The sequence below is a fragment of the Salmo salar genome, chromosome 11, assembly GCF_965601325.2.
Source record: "Salmo salar chromosome 11, fSalSal1, whole genome shotgun sequence".
NCBI classification, from domain to species: domain Eukaryota; kingdom Metazoa; phylum Chordata; class Actinopteri; order Salmoniformes; family Salmonidae; genus Salmo; species Salmo salar.
Genome location: NC_138301.1, coordinates 82,657,691 through 82,678,448, shown reverse-complemented (window position 1 = coordinate 82,678,448; position 20,758 = coordinate 82,657,691). Strand labels below are relative to the sequence as shown.

The following is a 20,758-nucleotide window of genomic DNA, read 5'->3' as shown; positions in this document are numbered from 1 at the left end:
CTCTCCTGCCCCCCTCTCTCGCCCTTGCTCAACCCCTAAACCCCCCTGTCTCTCTCTTTATTTCTCTCTGTCTCCCTCTCTCTGCTCCTCCTCTCCTTCTCCTCTCTCTCTCGGGTGTGTAGGGAGCTGATGGAGAGCCCGGTCCCAGAGGTCAGCAGGGTCTGTTTGGCCAGAAGGGAGATGAAGGAGCCCGAGGATTCAACGGACCCCCAGGCCCAGTGGGACTGCAGGTCATAACCACCGCCAGAACCAGAGACATGGCACCCTATTCCCTATTTAGTGCACTGATTTTGGACCACGGCCAATCGGGCTCTGTTGTTGTGATTGTGACTGACGTCATTGTCTTGTCTGACTGCAGGGATTGCCCGGTCCCGGCGGCGAGAAGGGAGAAACCGGAGACGTTGGTCAGATGGTAAGATTTCCTAATATCCTCTTACAATATACCTATAGAGTTGAATGAAATAGAACAGAATACTAATGCACAATGAATTTAGCACTGTCAGATTACTATATATATGATCATATTTTAGTCCTATGTGTGTGTGATGACTCATCTCTCCTTCCCTTCTAGGGTCCTCCCGGTCCCCCTGGCCCCAGAGGCCCCTCCGGACCCCCAGGAGCTGATGGCCCTCAGGGACCCCCTGGTGGTATTGGAAACCCCGGTGCTGTTGGAGTGAAGGTAAGGTCCTCCTGTTAATACCCTTCACCTCAATGTAGAACCCTTTCATAGTATGCTTAAAGAGAGATTGCGCCTAAAAAAAGCAACTTTGAAAATGGCCTATGTGGCATCGATATGAGTCAGAAACTTTTATTCTAGTTTCAAAATGTAGTACAATGTGTAAATATGATCATTTTGGTCATACAGTAAGTCTCATCCAAAACTGAATTACGCAATGCAGGGTACCGTAACAGTTTTCCCACAGCTGTGAACACCCAAGTAATCATCAATTCAGAGCGCAGCTGCACATGACCTGATCATAATGCCCATGGTCAATTCGATTTGACATTCTATATTCCTATGGGACTGGTTAGGCACCATCAGTAAATTACACAATGTACATGGGAAAATATTTTAAAAAGGTCAATAGCTCCGAATTTCAATTACTTAAAAACCTCAAACCAACTATAAATTGTAGAAATTAATTTACAAATATTGAAAGCATTTAATGAGACACTTAACAGATGTGCAACATTAAAATATTGTCCCATTAACATTGTGTAATTTATTGACAGTCCCTAACTATCCCCAGAGCCTGGCTATTCAAAGTCAGACCAACTTTGCCATGTTTGCACAGCAGCCGGCTGAAGCTAATTGTCAAAATAATTTGGATAAGTCTTACAAACCTGCTAACACAGACAAGAGACACCCAAATAAAAGCACACCCCGAAACCAACTCGCGCTTGAATTCAGTTATGGTTGCTAGCATTTCTTAGTGAACCAAATCTAAGAGCCAAATCTAAAATGATGCCAAATCAGGAAGTGCAGCTTCCTACCACTAGGCTTAGACCTCGTGGCTCTTCTAGTACTTTGAGATATACATAACAGAGGACTCGGACAGTATTGGGATGCATAGTTGTTACTATCTGTTCCTGCAGAGAAAATGCCCATGGTTTACATCAGTCCAGAGTGGATGGCAAGATCTAATAATAATGTTGCTGAACTCAGAGACAAAAATTGTCTCATCTTTCTGTGTAACTCTGGTTTAAAGTATCAACAAGACACAGATATGCTTACTGTGCAAGAGGTCCAACAATTGACAGTTTGAGTTCCAGTACAGCCTATACTGTAATTCAGATCACCACTCATTCATCTTTGCAAAGCTTTTGTCGTCATTAATATTTGATGCTGCTATTTAAAAGCACATTTTTAAATGGGAAAGGCTCATTTTCAAGTGAAAGCGAGCAACGCACGCACGCACACACACACACACACACACACACACACAGAGTCTTGTACAGCTAACCTTGTGGGACACACAATTCAGTCCCATTCAAAATCAAATTTTTCCTAACCCATACCCTTACCCTAACCTTAACCCAAAAACCTAACCTTAACCCTAGCTCCTAATCCTAAAACTAACCGTAGCTCCTAACCCTAACATAATTCTAACACACACACACACACACAGCTTAATGGTAGTCATCCTCAGCAGTATTTTCGCTGGAGAGAGTACCTAAGACGCTGAGCTGCTGAGTGCATTATTAAAAACACCTCTTCGAAAATAAACCTTGGCGTTTGGCTCTACCGTCCGCTCTGCAAGCTCTCTGCACTTTCTACTACGATAGTGGCGTGAACAGTTTTTTATCTGGTCCAGTCGACGAAATGACCTTCCCCTTGGGAGCACGCATCCATCCCTTCCTCAAACGAAGAAACCTTAGCTCACCGCAATCAGCAATCGCCTTTCACTGGCTAATCTGGTCTGCGCTGTTCTGGCAGCTTTTACAGCAGGGGTTAGGCCAGGCCTGCTAACAGCAGCTTTGGTGTGTTACGGTTCAGAGTGGTTGTCTTTTAGTCTTCTTTTCTCTCCCTATCTATCCCTCTATAACCCCCCCCCCCCCATCTCTCGCTCTCTCTCTCACACTATAGGGAATAAGGTGCCATTTTGGATACAACCTCTATGTGGAGTCAGGCTTCCCAGAGAGCCAGATACACAAGACTGTATAAAGCTTTATAAATAGCTTAGGAGAGAATCTCTCATGCCTTTAAACAGGTCTCTCTATCTGCTCTCTCTGCTGGCTGGAGTGGATATCCTGACAGAAACAAGCACGATTTGGGAAAGAGGCGAGATGCTTATTTAGACTACGACTGGGTATGACAGTACAGAGCTAGGTCTGTGCAGGAGGGAGAATAGGTATATGGTTGTACACTAGGCACAGCTTGGCTTGGCTCTGTGACGTTTGATCCAAATAGACCAAGACAGGCACTTTGCTCTGTCTCTGGTTTTCCCATCCCGCAGACCAGGGTTACGTAAACATTGTCTCTAGGAACACGTGTGCTGGCAACGTTTATATCCCGATGGGGACTGTGACAACGGGGCTTATGTGACATTGAATAATGATAGGGCCTGAAGCCTGGGCCTTTTACCCAATAAGACAGGCAGGGAGAGGGAGGGAGTGAGAGTGGAGGATGTATGGAGGAGACCAGGGAGGACCCAAAGGTCGAACGCTCTCTGCCGGCTCCAGGCCCAGCTCTGACTGGCTGTGATGGATTGAAACCTCTGGTGTCATCTCTTTCTATCCCCAATTGGAGGTGACCAAGGACGTCAGTAAATATGACTTTGTTGAGTCGTTTTGGTTCACTGAACTGAATTGTTTTTATTTTCTTGTGTTCTCTCTCTCTCTCGTCTCTCTCTTTCCGTCTCTCAGGGTGATTCAGGTGAAAGCGGAGAGCCTGGTCTTCAGGGAGAACTTGGCGGACCTGTAAGAGAACCGAAAGAACCCGCACACTACCATCATCATTCAACAGAACAACACTCTCACCACAGCACTACACTACAGCACTGCAGAACCCTACAACTGCCTCTCCACAGAAGAGAAAGAATTACACTGCTGCATATGCAATAATTGCCAGATTCATTCATGTATTACAACAGATATAATGAGACTATTCCTCTGCTATTGAAACAATTGCATAATTCAATACACAGTTTTGAAATTACAACTTCACCATTAGCGTAACAATACCTGAATCAATTCGATTTGAATTGAAACCATTATTAAAGAAAGCCCACCAACCACATGGAGTGTGTTAAGCACACCCCTACTGTGCGTTGACATGAACACATTATTGACACACTAACACTGGTGACACACTCATAAAAACACTGTTGACACACTGTTGACACACTGCCCCACTGTCACAGGGCCCAAGAGGAGAGCGAGGAGAGAAGGGAGAGGGTGGTCCCGCTGGCTCTGCTGGACCCCCCGGCCCTAAAGGTCCCCCTGGAGACGACGGTCCTAAAGGAAGTCCTGTAAGTCCTGGTTACACGTCTCTGTAGAGTCACATGTTACCCATATTGCAGTTGAGTCCTGTTACTGCCATGTGAATTTATTCCAATGGACGTTATGGATTTGTAACGAGTTGTCAGTGGAAGGCAAAGTAAGAGGGATTGCCTTTTTTGTGTTAATAAATGGTCCCCAGAGTCACTCTAGATACTGAGCATTTTGTTTGATTTCATTTCCAGGGTCCAAGTGGTTTCCCTGGTGATCCTGGTCCCCCTGGCGAGATCGGACAGGCCGTAAGTCACTGAAATGTTACCGTAACGCTTTGGTACCAATTGAAATGTTTCAAAATCCCAAACTGTGCTCTATCCACCCAACGTTTACGCAACTTTTACGACATCTCTTTTTCTCCTCCTCCCAGGGTTTAGACGGTCCTCCTGGTGACAAGGGAGACGACGGAGAGGCTGGTCAACCCGTGAGTCTCACCTAACGCATTACTACACCTGTCTAACGACGAACAAGCATACTCGAGCGTGTCTCGTATCTGAAGGGAACTACAGTAAACATGCGGTGCGGTACAAGAGTTTTTAGCGCCGCATCGCTCATTCCTCCAGTGACTTTTTTTTGCTCTCATCCTGTAATGTGAACCGTATCCTTTCTCACCTCCTAGGGTTCCCCTGGACCCACCGGAGAGTCTGGTCCTTCTGGCCCACCAGGGAAGAGAGGCCCCCATGGAACAGTTGGACCCGAGGGCAGGCAAGGAGAGAAGGGAGCCAAGGGAGAGTCTGGTCTGGAGGGCCCACAGGGAAAGACAGGCCCAGTTGGTCCTCAGGGAGCACCTGGCAAGCAAGGTTCTGAAGGTCTCAGAGGTATCCCTGGCCCAGTTGTGAGTACAACCTTATTTCATATGTTTACTTCTTTGTGTCATAGCCATTACAGTTACTAGGGGCAGTAACTGTGGATGTCCACAACACACATAGATTTGCATAGTGACTGATCTACACACGCTATTACTACAAAGCCATTACTAAAGCACACGCTATAGGCATGAGGTCATAATACCAATATTGCATGTGAAGATCAGTGGGTTTAAAGCATTGACTCTCTGAATGACTCTCTGAATGTTTGCAGGGGGAACAAGGTCTTCCGGGTTCTTCAGGCCCTGACGGACCCCCTGGACCTATGGTGAGGACAACTAACCTCTCACCCTTGACCCTGGGTTGTTTGATGTCACAGGATTCACAGTACCTTGTCTTATTGGGTCAGACATGTAATATCCCTCCCTCTCTACTCTTCTTCCTTCCTTCCGTCCCTCTCTACCCTTCTCCCATTATATTTCCATCTCTCTCTCTACTCCTCTCTCCCGCGCAGGGTCCTCCAGGATTACCCGGTTTGAAGGGAGACTCTGGTATTAAGGGTGAAAAGGTGAGCCCCCTGTTTCAACAGATTATTGACCACATGTTGTACACTGTCCATATTACATTGAAATATTGACATCAATACCTGTTGCATGCATGGCTGAATATCACATACGGTATTGATCTTCCACTGTTAATGAGGTTGATGTCTAATAGCCCGTAGGGATTCTGGTGAAACGTGTCGATAGAGATACTGTGTATTGCATACCTTACACATTCAAGTTAATGACAACTGACTGCTCTGTGTTCAAACCTATTGATTGTCTATCTGGTATCAACTCCAGAGCAGTGAGTCATCACACTAATGCGATAAGATTGACAGAGAGACATACGTGAGTAATTCGATGTTTGATTGATTATTGAAGTAAGTTTATTGATCTGTATGTTTATGATACTCTCCTCAGGGCCACCCTGGTCTTATCGGTTTGATCGGGCCCCCAGGTGAGCAGGGAGAAAAGGGTGACAGAGGTCTGCCAGGCCCCCAGGGAACATCAGGACCCAAAGGAGACAATGTGAGAGCACTCAAACAACATAGAATATTATAACAAGAAGAATACTCACATATCAAACGTTATAGCAAGGCTCCAACTCAGCCTGACATTAGTTAACCTAATAGGTTTAACATGTTTTGGGCTGGTCTGGCATATGGTGGATCATATCAAGTCATTAAACAGCACAGTAAAATGTTTGATCACAAAATTATGACGAGAATAATACTTTTTTTTCACCCTCTTTCCTTCCTCTCTTTCCTCCATCTCCCCCTCCAGGGTATTGCTGGCCCCTCAGGTCCTCTTGGTCCCCTGGGACCCCCAGGATTACCCGGTCCTCCTGGACCTAAAGGAGCTAAGGGATCATCGGTAAGTGTCCCCGACAAACCACCATGTCCCTCTCTAAACCATGCCACACTGTCCCCTCTAAATCATGTCCCACTGTCCATATAAGTTGTGTATGTGACCCCCTAAATTCTAAACCATGTCACGCTACATAGACGCTGTGTTGTGTTCTGTCTTCCTCAGGGTCAAACTGGTCCCAAGGGAGAGACCGGTGTTCCTGGACAACCAGGGCCTCCTGTAAGTTATCGCCACGATTGTGTGACGTTATTGCATGTTGTTTTATAGTTCCATATGTTGTATATGTTACTTTACAGAAACTATACGCACAATTATTAATTGAGTAAACTGAACTTTGCTATATGATGGTTTAGAATACAATAGTATACTCTCACTTAAAACCACTCTTCTTCCACTCTTCTCACCTCCTTCCCTCCTCCTCTCCCCCTCTCTTCCTTCTCCACCTCCACAGGGTCCTCCCGGTGATGTCATCCACCCGCTACCCATGCAGTCGAATCCCAAGAGGAGCCGCAGGAACATCGACGCCAGCCAGATGATGGACGAGGCCAACGCCGATGCCAACTACAAGGACTACGACGACGGCATGGAGGAGATCTTCGGATCCCTCAACTCCCTCAAGCTGGAGATCGAGCAGATGAAGCACCCGCTGGGAACGCAGGGCAACCCTGCCCGCACCTGCAAGGACCTGCAACTCTGCCACCCCGACTTCCCCGATGGTGGGCATGGAAAATCTGAAATTCCAAATCTGACTTGCTCAGATTGTGTCCTGTTAATACATTATGTTAATAAGTCTTTGGGTGATATAGCCCAGGAGTAATCCGACTTTGTATGAAAAAGACGCCCAGAGCACGTTGTTGAGTATCTATCTTAGACAGTGAATAGGATGTGAATGCCAAGGGTCAAGGGTCATTATAGTGGACTTAAGTGGGATAGAGAAATAGGAAATATCATCAAAGAAATTCTTGATGGCTAATCCTGTCATTGCAGTGTAAGTGCGCTAAAGAGTATGCCCTCTCTTGAAGGCTAAATCATGCTAATTTAAACGTTGAATGACCTCTGATGAAAACGTTTCTAATTGTTAAGGTTCCATCCTTCCCCCTCTCCTTCCCTCTTCCCCTTTTTCTCCCTCCTCCCTCTTTTCAGGTGAATACTGGATCGACCCCAACCAGGGTTGCTCGAGGGACTCGTTCAAGGTCCACTGCAATTTCACAGCAGGAGGAGAGAGCTGCATCTACCCTGACAAGAAGTCTGAAGGGGTAAGTCATGGTGCTTTTACATACAGAACTGGTAAAATGGTCACATTTTGAGAGCCAGCGATAGAAATTCAATGGGAGAACATGCTTAAAATGAATGCTTACACATTTTAAAGGTTTTGGTTGATATAATGAGGGAAATACACATTCTTAAAAGCAGGCATGATGGCCTCCTGAGTGGCGCAGTGGTCTAGCTGTGTCACTAGAGATCCTGGTTCAAGTCCAGGCTCTGTCGCAGCCGGCCGCGACCGGGAGACCCATGGGGCAGCGCACAATTGGCCCAGTGTCGTCTGGGTTAGGGGAGGGTTTGGCCGGCAGGGATGTTCTTGTCCTATCGCGCACTAGCGACTCCTGTGGCGGGCCGGGCGCAATGCATGCTGACACGGTCGCCAGGTGTACGGTGTTTCCTCCGACACATTGGTGCGGCTGGCTTCCGAGTTAAGTGGGCATTGTGTCAAGAAGCAGTGCGCCTTGGCTGGGTTGTGTTTCGGAGGACGCACGGCTCTCGACCTTCGCCTCTCCCGAGTCTGTACAGGAGTTGCAGCGATGAGACAAGACTGTAACTACCAATTGGATACCACAAAATTGGGGAGAAAAAGGGGTTAAAAAAAATACAAATAAAAGCTGGCATGATGATATTTCTGGTTGATTGAAATAGTGTGTTTAATTTGTGTTGTATCTACAATGTTCTGTCAACTGTTCCCTATTTGATTGACAGGTTAAATAACAAACTGTATGCTGTGGATAAGAGAATGTAATTGTTCTTCTTCCCAGGCCCCAGGCAAACTACTGTGCATATAAATCATATATACCTCTCTTTTGACAGTACTGCATAATCACATAACACCTCCTCCTGTGCCTACACACATCATGTTTCATTATTACCTTACTGGTATGGGTGTAATATCAAGAGGATCCTCCAAGCCCCTAGGGGCAGTCACTCCCATGTAAAATGCTTGGTGTTGCACACTGCTGACGTCATGAGTGCAATGAATATATTTGGGGCAGTCACTCACTGTCAAAGGAGAGTCAACTATTCACACACATGCACGCACCATCACACACAGGTGTATAAACACATCCGTTTTCCCGAGCCATCCTCTAGTTAAGTGTCAGTAGCTTAGTGTTGTGCCTGGCCCAAAAGCTTGAAATAGGTTATGGCAGGTTACAGGCACCCAGAGAGGATTCTGCTGCTGGCTGATTATGCATGGAGAACAGGAGAGAAGATGAGAGGAGAGGAGAAGTAAAACACAGGAAAGTTTGTCAGTGACAGGTCAGGGAGATCTGTAATGGCTTTCTGCTACAGGACATGTTAACGATTCGCTGGCACGCTGAGGCACAGAGGAGCAGGAGTTTGCATAAGTTCAGAATAATGAACCTGACTTTTTATAGCCAGGGAGAGCGATGGGCCAGTGGGATGGTCTCGTTGGTGTAGAGGGGAGAGAGAGAGGTAGAGAGAGAGAGGACATATGAACAGAGGCCCTGACATTGACATACACACATGTGGGCACCTGCGCACGCACACACACACACACACACACACACACACACACCCTCTCTCTCTCCTTCCCTGCTAGCCTGAGACACTGTATCCCTAGATAGATAGATAGATAGATAGATAGATAGATAGATAGATAGATAGATAGATAGATAGATAGATAGATAGATAGATAGATAGATAGATAGATAGATAGATAGATAGATAGATAGATAGATAGATAGATAGATAGATAGATAGATAGATAGATAGATAGATAGATAGATAGATAGATAGATAGATAGATAGATAGATAGATAGATAGATAGATAGATAGATAGATAGCAGAGGGGAAAAAAGAGTCAAGCTCAAATCAAACTAAGTTTTGTTATTTGCGTGAACAAGCGTGGACACGCTGGAATTTGAATGCACTGTAGTGAATAAGAGAAAATGCACTTCAAAAAGTCTATTTTCCTTGCGTCTACGCGAAGCAATGCTGGTAAAGTGAGTGGATAAATAGCCAGAAAATAAACTTTGTGAATTGTTATGTCTGGAATTGTGACACACACATATATTATTATATATATATAAACTCAGCAAAAAAAGAAACACCCCTTTCGTAAAAATCCAAATAACTTCACAACTTCATGGTAAAGGGTTTCAACACTGTTTCCTATGCTTGTTCAATGAACCAAAAACAATTAATGAACATGCACCTGTGGAACGGTGACAATAACAGCTTACAGACGGTAGGCAATTAAGGTCACAGTTATGAAAACTTAGGACACTAAAGAGGCCTTTCTACTGACTCTGAACAACACCAAAAGAAAGATGCCCAGGATCCCTGCTGATCTGCGTGAATGTGCCTTAGGCATGCTGCAAGGAGGCAGGAGGACTGCAGATGTGGCCAGGGCAATAAATTGCAATGTCCGTACTGTGAGACACCTAAGACAGCACTACAGGGAGACAGGATGGACAGCTGATCGTCCTCGCAGTGATAGACCACGTGTAACAACACCTGCACAGGATCGATACATCCGTACAGCACATCAGCGGGACAGGTACAGGATGGCAACAACAACTGCCCGAACGCACAATCCCTTCATTACTGCTCAGACTGTCCGCAATAGTCTGAGAGAGGGTGGACTGAGGGCTTGTAGGCCTGTTGTAAGGCAGGTCCTCACCAGACATCACTGGCAACAACGTCGCCTATGGGCACAAACCCACCGTCACTGGACCAGACAGGACTGGCAAAAAGTGCTATTCACTGACGAGTCACGGTTTTGTCTCACCAGGGGTGATGGTCGGATTTGCGTTTATCGTCGAAGGAATGAGCGTTACACCAAGGCCTGTACTCTGGTGTGGGATCGATTTGGAGGTGGAGGGTCCGTCATGGTCTGGGTCATGTATCACAGCATCATTGGACTGAGCTTGTTGTCATTGCAGGAAATCTCAACGCTGTGCGTTACAGGGAAGACATCCTCCTCCCTCATGTGGTACCCTTCCTGCAGGCGCATCCTGACATGACACTCCAGCATGACAATGTCACCAGCCATACTGCTCGTTCTGTGACTGATTTCCTGCAAGACAGGAATGTCAGTGTTCTGCCATGGCCAGCGAAGAGCCCGGATCTCAATCCAATTGAGCACGTCTGGGACCTGTTGGATCGGAGGGTAAGGGCTAGGGCCATTCCCCCCAGAAATGTCTGGGAACTTGCAGGTGCCTTGGTGGAAGAGTGGGGTAACGTCTCACAGCAAGAACTGGCAAATCTGGTGCAGTCCATGAGGAGGAGATGCACTGCAGTACTTAATGCAGCTGGTGGCCGATGCAGATACTGACTGTTACTTTTGATTTTGACCCCCCTTGTTCAGGGACACATTATTCAATTTCTGTTAGTCACATGTCTGTGGAACTTGTTCAGTTTATGTCTCAGTTGTTGCATCTTGTTATGTTCATGCAAATATTTAGACATGTTAAGTTTGCTGAAAATAAATGCAGTTGACAGTGAGAGGACGTTTCTTTTTTTGCTGAGTTTATATATATATAGTTAAAAAGTGCCTATTTAGTGTTGATAAGTTTAACTGCCATTGCCAATAATAGACCTACGTATTTGAAAACAATAACATTATCCCTACCTTTGTTGATTTAGAGCACAGACATATAGACTAGGCAGGCTACGGCTGGGAAACTCCAGGAACTCCGTTCAAGAGAGAATGCTGTTATGTAGAAAGAACGAGACGAGCTAAATTCTTTATAACCTGATAGGGTGTATTAGCTACAACTCCCCTCACATTCCTGAGCCAACATAACAAGAGGCAGGTCCGGTGGCTCCCATAGGACATATAAGGTGAGTCAAAAGGAACAGAACAATTATTCACAAGGTCTACATAGCGAAGATAACAAATACATCTGTTTATTATGGAATATCATGACAATTAAGTTGGCATACGCTACGCAGTGTATTTGAATTCAAGCTCTACTCTCGCACGCAAATTATGACGCCGTTGACGGTTTCCGTTTTAGAAGTAGAGGGTATCAGTTCACTCCCCCAGTACCCCCCCCCCCCCCCCCCCCCCCCGGTGCTCGCGTCGATCTGAAGGTGCCTTTCAAAACAGCATGGTGTGTTTAATGTATGCTGTCTCCCAGCGTTAATTGATCTCCAGCAGAACATTCATGAACACATTAAGGCATTGATGACAAGCCTTGTATAAACCCTGCATCAGACTCATCTAGCTCATTAGTGAGCTAGCCATAATATTCAAATGATTGTTGTTGAATAAGTCTATCACACTGGAGTACTACTGGCCATTTAGTCTGATACAGATTTTAATGGGGAAAAAACGAATATAATTATTGTTGGTTATAAAGAAGCAAAAGCTGAACAGAATTTAAAAAAAATAATAAATAATTCTAGACGTTTTACAGCTTTTAAATTGAAAAGTGACTTATTGTTGGCTCTGCAGCGAAAGCTTAACTGGCTTTAAATGAAAACCATAAAAACAAGCCACCTACTCGTCTCATCATAAACAGCAGAAGCTTAAACCATAAAGTATAGTCACTTCTGTATGGTTGTAGAGCAAAACACTTAGCAGAAGGGAAAATGGGGCATTTGTAAGGCGGTCCCTTGGAGGCTTACAGCTGCATCTGAAATGGCACTCTATTGCCTTGATAGTGCACTACCCTGGTAATGCACTATAAAGGGAATAGGGTGTAATTTGAGATGCAGCCAATGTCTCCTAACTAATCACTGTGTACTCATTAATATATTATCAGTAATTAGCTGCCAGACAATGTTTATACAAAACGCCATAATGGCTTACTAAGCCTAAGGTCTTTTACACTGTCCCGGGCTGTTCGGTGTCACCCGATACTTCTGCAGGTCTGGCAGACACTACAGAGAGCCAAGGAAACAAGGGAGGGGTGGAGGGGACGATTGAAGGATGAAGCATTTCTTTTTTTCAGGAGGCTGTTCTTACTGTTTTTCTTTCTTTAACCTTCGTTTTTTCTCCTCCTCCTCCTCCTCTTCCCCCCTGTTTCGCTCCCTCCGTACCCCAGACTAGGCTCACATCCTGGGTAAAGGAGATCCCTGGCTCCTGGTTCAGTGAATTCAAACGTGGTAAACTGGTAAGCCCCCCTGACGCCCCCCTTCCCCCCGTCCCCTTCCCTTTTTCCTGAACAGCTCATCTCATATTTTACAGAGCAAAATGGCAAAATGGCCCAAAGACGCCCCAGGCTCTTGGTATAGTCGCTACAAGCGAGGTTCCATGGTAAGTGGCACGCCCACAGGTCTCTGGAGGCCCAGCAAGAGTGACTCCTTGCTGGGTCTCTGAGGGCCTAAGGGCCCTGCATGGTTCTAGGTTCTGGTTCTGGTACTGGTCAGTACTGGTTCTGCATGGATCCTGTACTGCTTGGTACTCGTCTCTGACTGGCACTCTGGCTTGTGGTTGTGGCGACACTGCTCTGCATGGTTCAGCATGATCAAGCTCAGCTCACCTTCAGTAAGACATACAGCTGTAGGTGACGCCTCCTCCCAGAAAAGAGGGAGACAGAGTTGGTGGAGCAGGCACACACATAGACATTCTTTACCATGGCAAATTGTAGAAACGTCAATAGAAATTCAATAGAAAAAGGTAAGTGTAGTACAAAACGTCATTGAATGTTGCCATGGAAAGGTATGACTAAATGCATCCACTCAACCTGACTACCTCTGAAGTTGGAGAGTGTCACCTAGAAGTGACTGAGTGCCTTGACAATCTCCCAGTTAGACACACATTTTCCATTTAAACACAGTAACAACAACTACTCCTATTGACCTCTGCAGTTTCCAGTTGACTCAGATGCATACTGTATAAATACATACCTATTCATAAATAGGTATGTATCTATAGTGAAAGCTACTCACAGGAGAGTGATTAGAAACCGTTTTGTTCCTGCTACACTCATTTCACACACTCACTTCCTCATTCACTTCCTCATTCACTCTCACATCAGGATTACGGTAGGTAACAACACAGATTCAATGTGAACAGGTGAACAAAGGTCAGGCACTCAGTCACTCTCCCAGGGGCTTTTGGGTACTCAGCCACTTTTGACTTGCGGCTCTGGTGAAGAGGTAATGTTTCCATGGCGATGTAGGGCCGGTTCTACACGCAGATTCTGCGGGGCGGGGGGGGGGGGGGGGACAGACAGGAGCAGGGTAGGACCTACCGAGATCCTCTCTGAGTACTTGGACACTCACAGGGGTGAATGGTACTACTCCCTTTAGGAGCCACTGATGAACAGACACTCATACGAGACATAATGGACATAGTTATCATCCTTTAATATTTCCAATCTCCCTATATGGCCACCTTGTGAGTACTTGAAAATATATATAAACGCAACATGCATCAATTTCAACGATTTTACTGAGTTACAGTTCATATAAGGAAATGAGTCATTTGAAATAAATAAATTAGGCCCTAATCTATGGATTTCACATGACTGGGCAGGGGCAGAGCCATGGGTGGGCCTACGCCCTCCACCCACTGGAGAGCCAGGCCCAGCCAATCAGAATGAGTTTTTCCCCACAAAAGGGCTTCATTACAAACAGAAATACTCCTCAGTTTCATCAGCTGTCCGGGTGGCTGATCTCAGATGATCCTGCAGGTAAAGAAGCCAGCACAAGTTGCACCTGTGTAATTTGACCTTTATTTAACTAGGCGAGCCAGTTAATAACAAATTCAAATTTACAAAGACAGCCTACCCTGGCCAAACCTGGACCAGTTGTGCGCCGCCCTATGGGACTCCCAATCACAACCGGTTGTGATACAGCCTGGAATTGAACCAGGGTCTGTAGTGAAGCCTCTAGCACTGAGATGCAGTGCCCTAAACCGCTGCACCACTCGGGAGCCCACCCAGTGATCATGCTGTTTATTCAGCTTCTTGATATGCCACCCCTGTCAAGTGGATGGGTTATCTTGCCAAAGGAGAAATTATCCCTAAAAGGGATGTAAATAAATTTGTACACAAAATGTGAGAAAAATAAGTGTGTTGTTCATATGGAACATTTCTGGGATCGTTTATTTCAGCTCATGGAACATGGGACCAACACTTTACATGTTGCGTTTATATTTTTTGTTCAGTATACATGTACATAGGATTTGATTACTTCCTTCTCATAGTAATTTGTAATGTCCATTCTTGTCCAGTTTGTATTTGTGTGTGTGCGTGTGCGTGTGAGAATATCTATACACACACTCACACAAAACACACACATCAGTGGCTCCCTGCTCCTACTGCATGCGCTTGGCTCTTGGTCTCAGTCAGTCCTGTTTGTCTGAAAGAAGAAGAGAACCCTGTGGAACTGATGGTGGAACACTGCTGGTTGGTATGGAAACGGATCTCCACCGTAATAGTTCAGTGGCATCACACCAAAGACTGATGTTACCACATGTGTTACCTGACAGATCATCAGTCGTTATTAGTAACCATTAGAGCCAAACTACATTTGCTTAGTGTTCACATAAACAAGGCGAATTAGGCAAATTCTACATTTCACAAACCGATTTAACTAAAGCATTATTAATTTCATTAAGACAATTTTGTTTGTGCATAATGTTTTATTTCCTAATGAGCTTGTTTAAAAAACAGAGAATGTCCATTTCCTTAATTAAAGCTCAAGTGTTTAATTGCGGATACAGTGGCTTCTCGATTGAGAGTTATCGTCACTTGTTCATTGCTTGTAGACTGCTATTCCTACAGAACCATTGTAATATTTCAGCAGAGAATAAGTCAGTCAGTATCTAATGCCCCAGAGCCTGTGGATTAGAGCTCATGTTGTAACCCCTGTCTGCCTTACTGTTCCTTAGACAAAGGCCTACTCCTAGAGCCCCAGACAGTCAGACAGACCCCATAATACAGCAACCCTCTCCACCACTCCCACAAGTGGCTGATGATGGCCTATATAGTTCACTCTAAAGGAGGTAACTGGGATACAAACCTCTGATATATCCCCCCACCTGATTTTGTCGTCTGAGGAATCGAGACGATGTCCTACTCCTGTAGCGTCACCGTGAATTATGGGTAATGAAGCGTAACATGCTTTCTGGAGAGGCGCCGGACGTCGTTGATCTCCTTAACCATAAACCCCCCTCTCTCTCCCGAGCAGCGGTGAAAGATGGGACGAATGCGCGTCGCGGTCCACTGCACCGACCTAATTGACATCCCACAATTCTGTCAGGCCAGCCGTAGCATCGGAGAGGGAGAGGCAAGGAATGTTGACCTGTTTGAGTGACAGGCGCTGTGACGCTGTGTCACCAACACAGCGTTGCTGCAGACACCTGCAGTTGTTAAAGGCTGCTGTCTGCAAACGGTGACGACGACACTCATTTTACATATGAGTAATTTGGCAAACGCTCTTATCCAGAGCTACTTACAGTTAGTGCATTCATCTTAAGATAGCTAGGTGAGACAACCACATATCACAGTCGTAGTAAGTACAGTGTCATTGCTAGTAGTAAAAGACAAGTGCAAGGGTTATTTATTCATTTATTTTTAAGACGCTTGCAGTAGCGAAAATTAGATTTCACTGATAAAAAAGAAACCTAACGAGACACCTCACAGTACATGAGAACAGTGTGATGTGTAGATTTCAGTGTTCTTGTTAGAGAATATACAGTAAAGCAACATTGTGTCTGAAATGGCACCCTATTCCATAAATAATGCACTACTTTGGATCAGAGCACTGCTCAAAAGTAGTGCACTATTTAGGGAATAGGGTGCCAGCACCAATAGTATGTATGTATGTATAGTGTCTGTATTAGTCCCCAGTGTCTGTTCCGGCCTAGACCCTTTATCCCCTCTTCCTCCATCTGTAGCTCTCGTACGTGGACGCTGAGGGCAACCCCATCGGTGTGGTCCAGATGACCTTCCTGCGGCTGCTGAGCGCAGCCGCCCGCCAGAACCTAACCTACAACTGCTACCAGTCGGTGGCCTGGCACGACCAGGACGGGGACTCGTACGACAAGGCCATCCGCTTCCTGGGGTCCAATGATGAGGAGATGTCCTACGACAATAACCCCTACATCAGAGCCGTGGTGGACGGCTGTGCGGTGAGTGGCTGGAAGTTTGTGTGTGCTTTGGGGGTGTGTGTAAGGGTATGTGTGGGTCAGATGTTCTTAGCACCGAAGCACTTTCTCACAATGTCCCTCTCCCTCCCTCTCTCTGCTTTCCAGTTGAAAAAGGGCTATGAAAAGACAGTACTTGAGATCAACACACCAAAGGTGGAACAGGTGCCTTTTGTTGACATCATGTTCAATGATTTCGGCGGAGCCGCGCAGAAGTTTGGATTCGAAGTGGGTCCTGTCTGTTTCATCGGCTAAGACTGTTTGCTGAACAAAATGGAGAAAATAAACACCATATTTGTTTTGTCAAAAACAAAACACATGAAATGAATAGGACAATTTTTATTTGTGTAAAACGTTCTGTGTTCACTAGCAACAAGTATAAATAAAATACAAAAATTCAAGATGAGAATACTAGAATACATTTCTGTAGGATATCGTAAGAAATAAGCAAAAAAAAAGAGCAACCTTGCAACCTCAGTGCCTTCTCTATCACATGCAAGTTTTGAAACTGGATAAGTTAGATACTACCGACCCCTATCTTCACCCCTGACCCGTATCTCCGACCCGAAACCTCCACCCACTCCCAGTGCACTTGATGTAGATCCAGTCTGCCTGTCCAACGCACCCGAGGCAAGCCTTTACCTGGAATTCCACTGGTTTCAGAAGATTGCCATGGACTCCATCCGATTCGGCAGTTTGCTTCATTGTTTTGTTTTGATCATTTTTATTTTTTATTTTTTTAATCTCCCTCTTATCTCCCGCTTTGAATATTTTATTCATTGGTTCATTAATTCGCTCATTCATTCATTAATTTCGAAAGCTTTGTTTTGTGCATAATTGTCTCGCCATTCTTCTGAATGGAGCTTATATATATATAAATATATATAAATATTTTTTGTATGTTTGTAAGTACTTTCTGTATATTTTTCCAGGTAATGTTGATTGATTCTGGCTTCAAAACGTGCATGTGACCTTTTAGGAGATGATGGTTATTGGAATACATCAAATTTGCAGATACTGAAGTGAGGAATTGAATGTGTAAATTGGAGAATAGATGAGGAATGCTTGTTCTGTTGCTGGTTGTGAAGCACACCTAATTGTAATTTAAGAACCGAATGAAAATAAAAGTTGGAGAAAAAAACTCTGCATTACTATATGAGAGTTGATTTGCAGAAAACAAAATGTGTCAAGAAAAGAAATACACAAAAACATTCCTCCTCTTCTTGTGTCCTCCTGAACGAAGTGCCTATTTTGGTGGCATTTGGAGATTTTATTAACTTAATAAACCATATTTTTAAGTCATTTTTTCCCCCAATACTTCACTATCTCTGATCTATCAACCTATATATGCAACGTGAGATGTCACATTTCAATGAAGCACAAGAAATCAAGACTTAGGTGCTATTTTCTCTCCTCTGTGGTGCTATTATATTTTCTAGTTTGTTCTTTCGAAACTACAGGATGGTGGTGATGTTAACCTGTCACCATGACTACCCTTTCTGCCTCTGACCCTCTTAGTCATTACCTCTGGCCAAATAACATCTTCACTGCATTCTTATTTATGTCCAGGGGTGTTTTAATGCATGACAGTTTGCTTCATATTCATTCATAGATGAATGCAGTATTTTATTTTATGTACTTCTCTGCTTCCTAGGCCCACTTAGTAACTACTCTACCAGTGTCTGATCATACTGCAACTTACTTAGAATGTGTTAATTGAAATAAGATTGTACTCGAATGCCAAATGTGGGTCTAATTTATCTAACTTTCTTAGATGTCTTTAAAAAAGAAAGAAAGTAGAAACGATACTGCAATTTTTCCATATCATGGTTCCAAGACTTGGTGCATTTTGTGAATGGATCTCAGTGTTTGGTGTTATGTGTAATGGATCATCTTTTTCCACTTCGTCAAGCTTTTCATGCTTTCCTTTTTCGGGGGTGGGGTGGAGTCACTGGTTTGGAAGGGGTAACCGTCAAGTATTCCAAAGCACATGGCCGCGGAACAGTTTGGAGTTTTGGTACCTGAAATCCTCAACTCTCTTACCAAAGGTTTTGTTTATACGTAGCTTTAAGTTTCTAGAGGGCCAAGAATCGACTACATATTTTGAAATCCACTATTTTTGAAAATGTGACAGAATTTTCAAATGATGATTAAAACCAGATGTATCATATAAAAGTAAAACATCTAAAAAAATAAATAATAATAATTAATAAAAGAAAAAATGTAGTTTATAGTTCATCAGATTAGCCAGTTTAAAGGAAGAAAAGCCAGATGAAAAGCTTGTTTTTGTATTGTTGTTTGGGACTTCTGATTTACCTGTTGGTTTACTTCCTTTAGCCCCTAGTTATCCCCTTTGTACAAACTATGCACTCTGCCTGCTTTTTACCACTACAGCATCATCACTTTTTACTGTCCTGCATAAGTAGCTTGTTTTTTGTTAAGTTTTACCGTTTTTACCTTCTAGATATGTGACTTGAAACATTTCTGTTAAAATAGCTGAATACACTTATTGAAAATCATTTTAAAATTTTCATTTCGATGAAGCATACCAAATTTAACATTTTCTCTCAATAAAAGGACAAAACAATTTTGTAAATTTTCAGAACCAGCAGTCAATAAAGTTTTGGGTTTTTTGTTTTTTTGTTTTACATTTGTCTGTTCATTCATTTGTTTTTACGGTCTTGTCAAACCTGTGTAAGAGAGGATAGAAGATGGTATTTTTGTCAATAAATTCAAGTTTACTGTGGCCACCCACTCTTGTATGTCTTTTGAAGCATTAAAACCTATCTGTATGCATGAAATTGTAAGGTTTTCTTCTCTTGTTGTTATACTTTAGAAAGACATGATCTCCAACCCACTTTTCTTATAGAAGAATACGTACATTTGCAAAAATGTATGCTAAATTGAAAACGGTCATGTCCATAATTGTGAAGTGTAGAGAGAATGATAATATTGTAATTCTCTACCCAAAGCCAATGTTCATTTGTAGGATATGTATTATATTAATAAAAAAATACATCTAAATTGATACCATAGTGTTACTGGAAGGCCCCCTCTTTATCTCATAAACAGTGATGTATCGTTTATTGGTTTTTAGTCAATATTTGCCACTTGGGTTGTGGTAGCTTACCCTGATCCAAAACTCCAGATAAATGGGATTTGGAGAAAATAAATTAATGTTTTCTCATTCTTTTACAGATTGACTTTCATCAACTCTGCGTACAGAGTTAGATGGTGAATATTTAAAGTTTTTAGTCATAGTTGTTGATTTTAGAATCCACAGTTAAGGCTCTTTTCAGTCCGTAGCGCTGAAGGACATTTATACCGTGATTGAAAATTAAAGGTAATGTTCTCGCGGTCGCGGAGACTGCATTCATGGTAAAAGCTGTATATGTCGGCTCATCAGAAATTTCCTTAATATTTTGCACGGATCTTCCACAATACTTCGGCAATACTGATTGAATCCAGCCCTTAGAATAAGATCTTGCAAAGCAAACCATGTTTATAGTAAGTGAAGTTCCACCATTTCTAAAATCCTTCTTCTGGCAATCTGATTACTTCTGAAAATCTTTGCTGTCTTAATGTGTTCCACCACCTCCACCCCTCATTAGAATACATTTGCATACATACACACATACAGTATGCAAAGGCTTCCAGGGATGTACTGTAGCTGGAGTGTACATGATATGTTTCTGCATGCATATTTGATGCAGTGTTTACAGGGTGGATGTATCTGCATGCATAATACTGTATCTACAGGAGACATACTAATACTGGGTAAACAAATAGAGTTTCAAACATAATGACATGCAGAGTTACTTACTCCCTTACTCTCATCATCTCTTCATAGGCCTGGTGCTTAACTTTGAATTAGCTTTCCATTTAGGTTGTTGGTCTTTCAGCTTTCTTACAGGTTCTTAAAAACCGTTGTTATTAAAAACGGTGTATTCCATTTAATCCTTAAGACTCTATTGACGCACCCGTGCGTCAACCTAAGTAACATAATACAAAAATCCCCAGCAAAATTTGTCAGTTTACTTCTGTTTGTAACGTCAACTTTTGTCTGTAGGGTCCAAACCGTTTGGGCTACAAACTAAAGGGGTGACTCTCACGACCACGATTTGTTTTGCTCTACAACCCCCACAAGTGTCACGGGACTCATCTGAATGTACCCATACAAATGAATGGAAGTATGGTGGTTTCGTGCCAA

At 43.7% G+C, this 20,758-nt stretch overlaps 1 protein-coding gene across 2 annotated transcripts in view; it reads left to right on the top strand.

Annotated features, from left to right (window-relative positions):
• The window catches only part of LOC106562962 (collagen alpha-1(V) chain), a 134,665-nt gene extending 115,316 nt beyond the window's left edge, over window positions 1-19,349 (top strand). Inside the window, exons 43-60 of one of the 2 annotated variants that reach the window (XM_014128098.3) lie at window positions 123-230; window positions 359-412; window positions 572-679; window positions 3,367-3,420; window positions 3,864-3,971; window positions 4,185-4,238; window positions 4,364-4,417; window positions 4,613-4,828; window positions 5,074-5,127; window positions 5,314-5,367; window positions 5,765-5,872; window positions 6,128-6,217; window positions 6,377-6,430; window positions 6,663-6,927; window positions 7,355-7,467; window positions 12,640-12,708; window positions 16,300-16,533; window positions 16,657-19,349. In XM_014128098.3, the coding sequence (XP_013983573.1) occupies window positions 123-230; window positions 359-412; window positions 572-679; window positions 3,367-3,420; window positions 3,864-3,971; window positions 4,185-4,238; window positions 4,364-4,417; window positions 4,613-4,828; window positions 5,074-5,127; window positions 5,314-5,367; window positions 5,765-5,872; window positions 6,128-6,217; window positions 6,377-6,430; window positions 6,663-6,927; window positions 7,355-7,467; window positions 12,640-12,708; window positions 16,300-16,533; window positions 16,657-16,803 (1,944 nt within the window). In that variant the 3' untranslated portion in view covers window positions 16,804-19,349. Of the gene's footprint in view, window positions 1-122; window positions 231-358; window positions 413-571; window positions 680-3,366; window positions 3,421-3,863; window positions 3,972-4,184; window positions 4,239-4,363; window positions 4,418-4,612; window positions 4,829-5,073; window positions 5,128-5,313; window positions 5,368-5,764; window positions 5,873-6,127; window positions 6,218-6,376; window positions 6,431-6,662; window positions 6,928-7,354; window positions 7,468-12,496; window positions 12,566-12,639; window positions 12,709-16,299; window positions 16,534-16,656 lie in introns of both variants that reach the window. The other variant, XM_014128099.3, reaches the window with a different exon arrangement.
• Window positions 19,350-20,758: the final 1,409 nt, after the last annotated feature.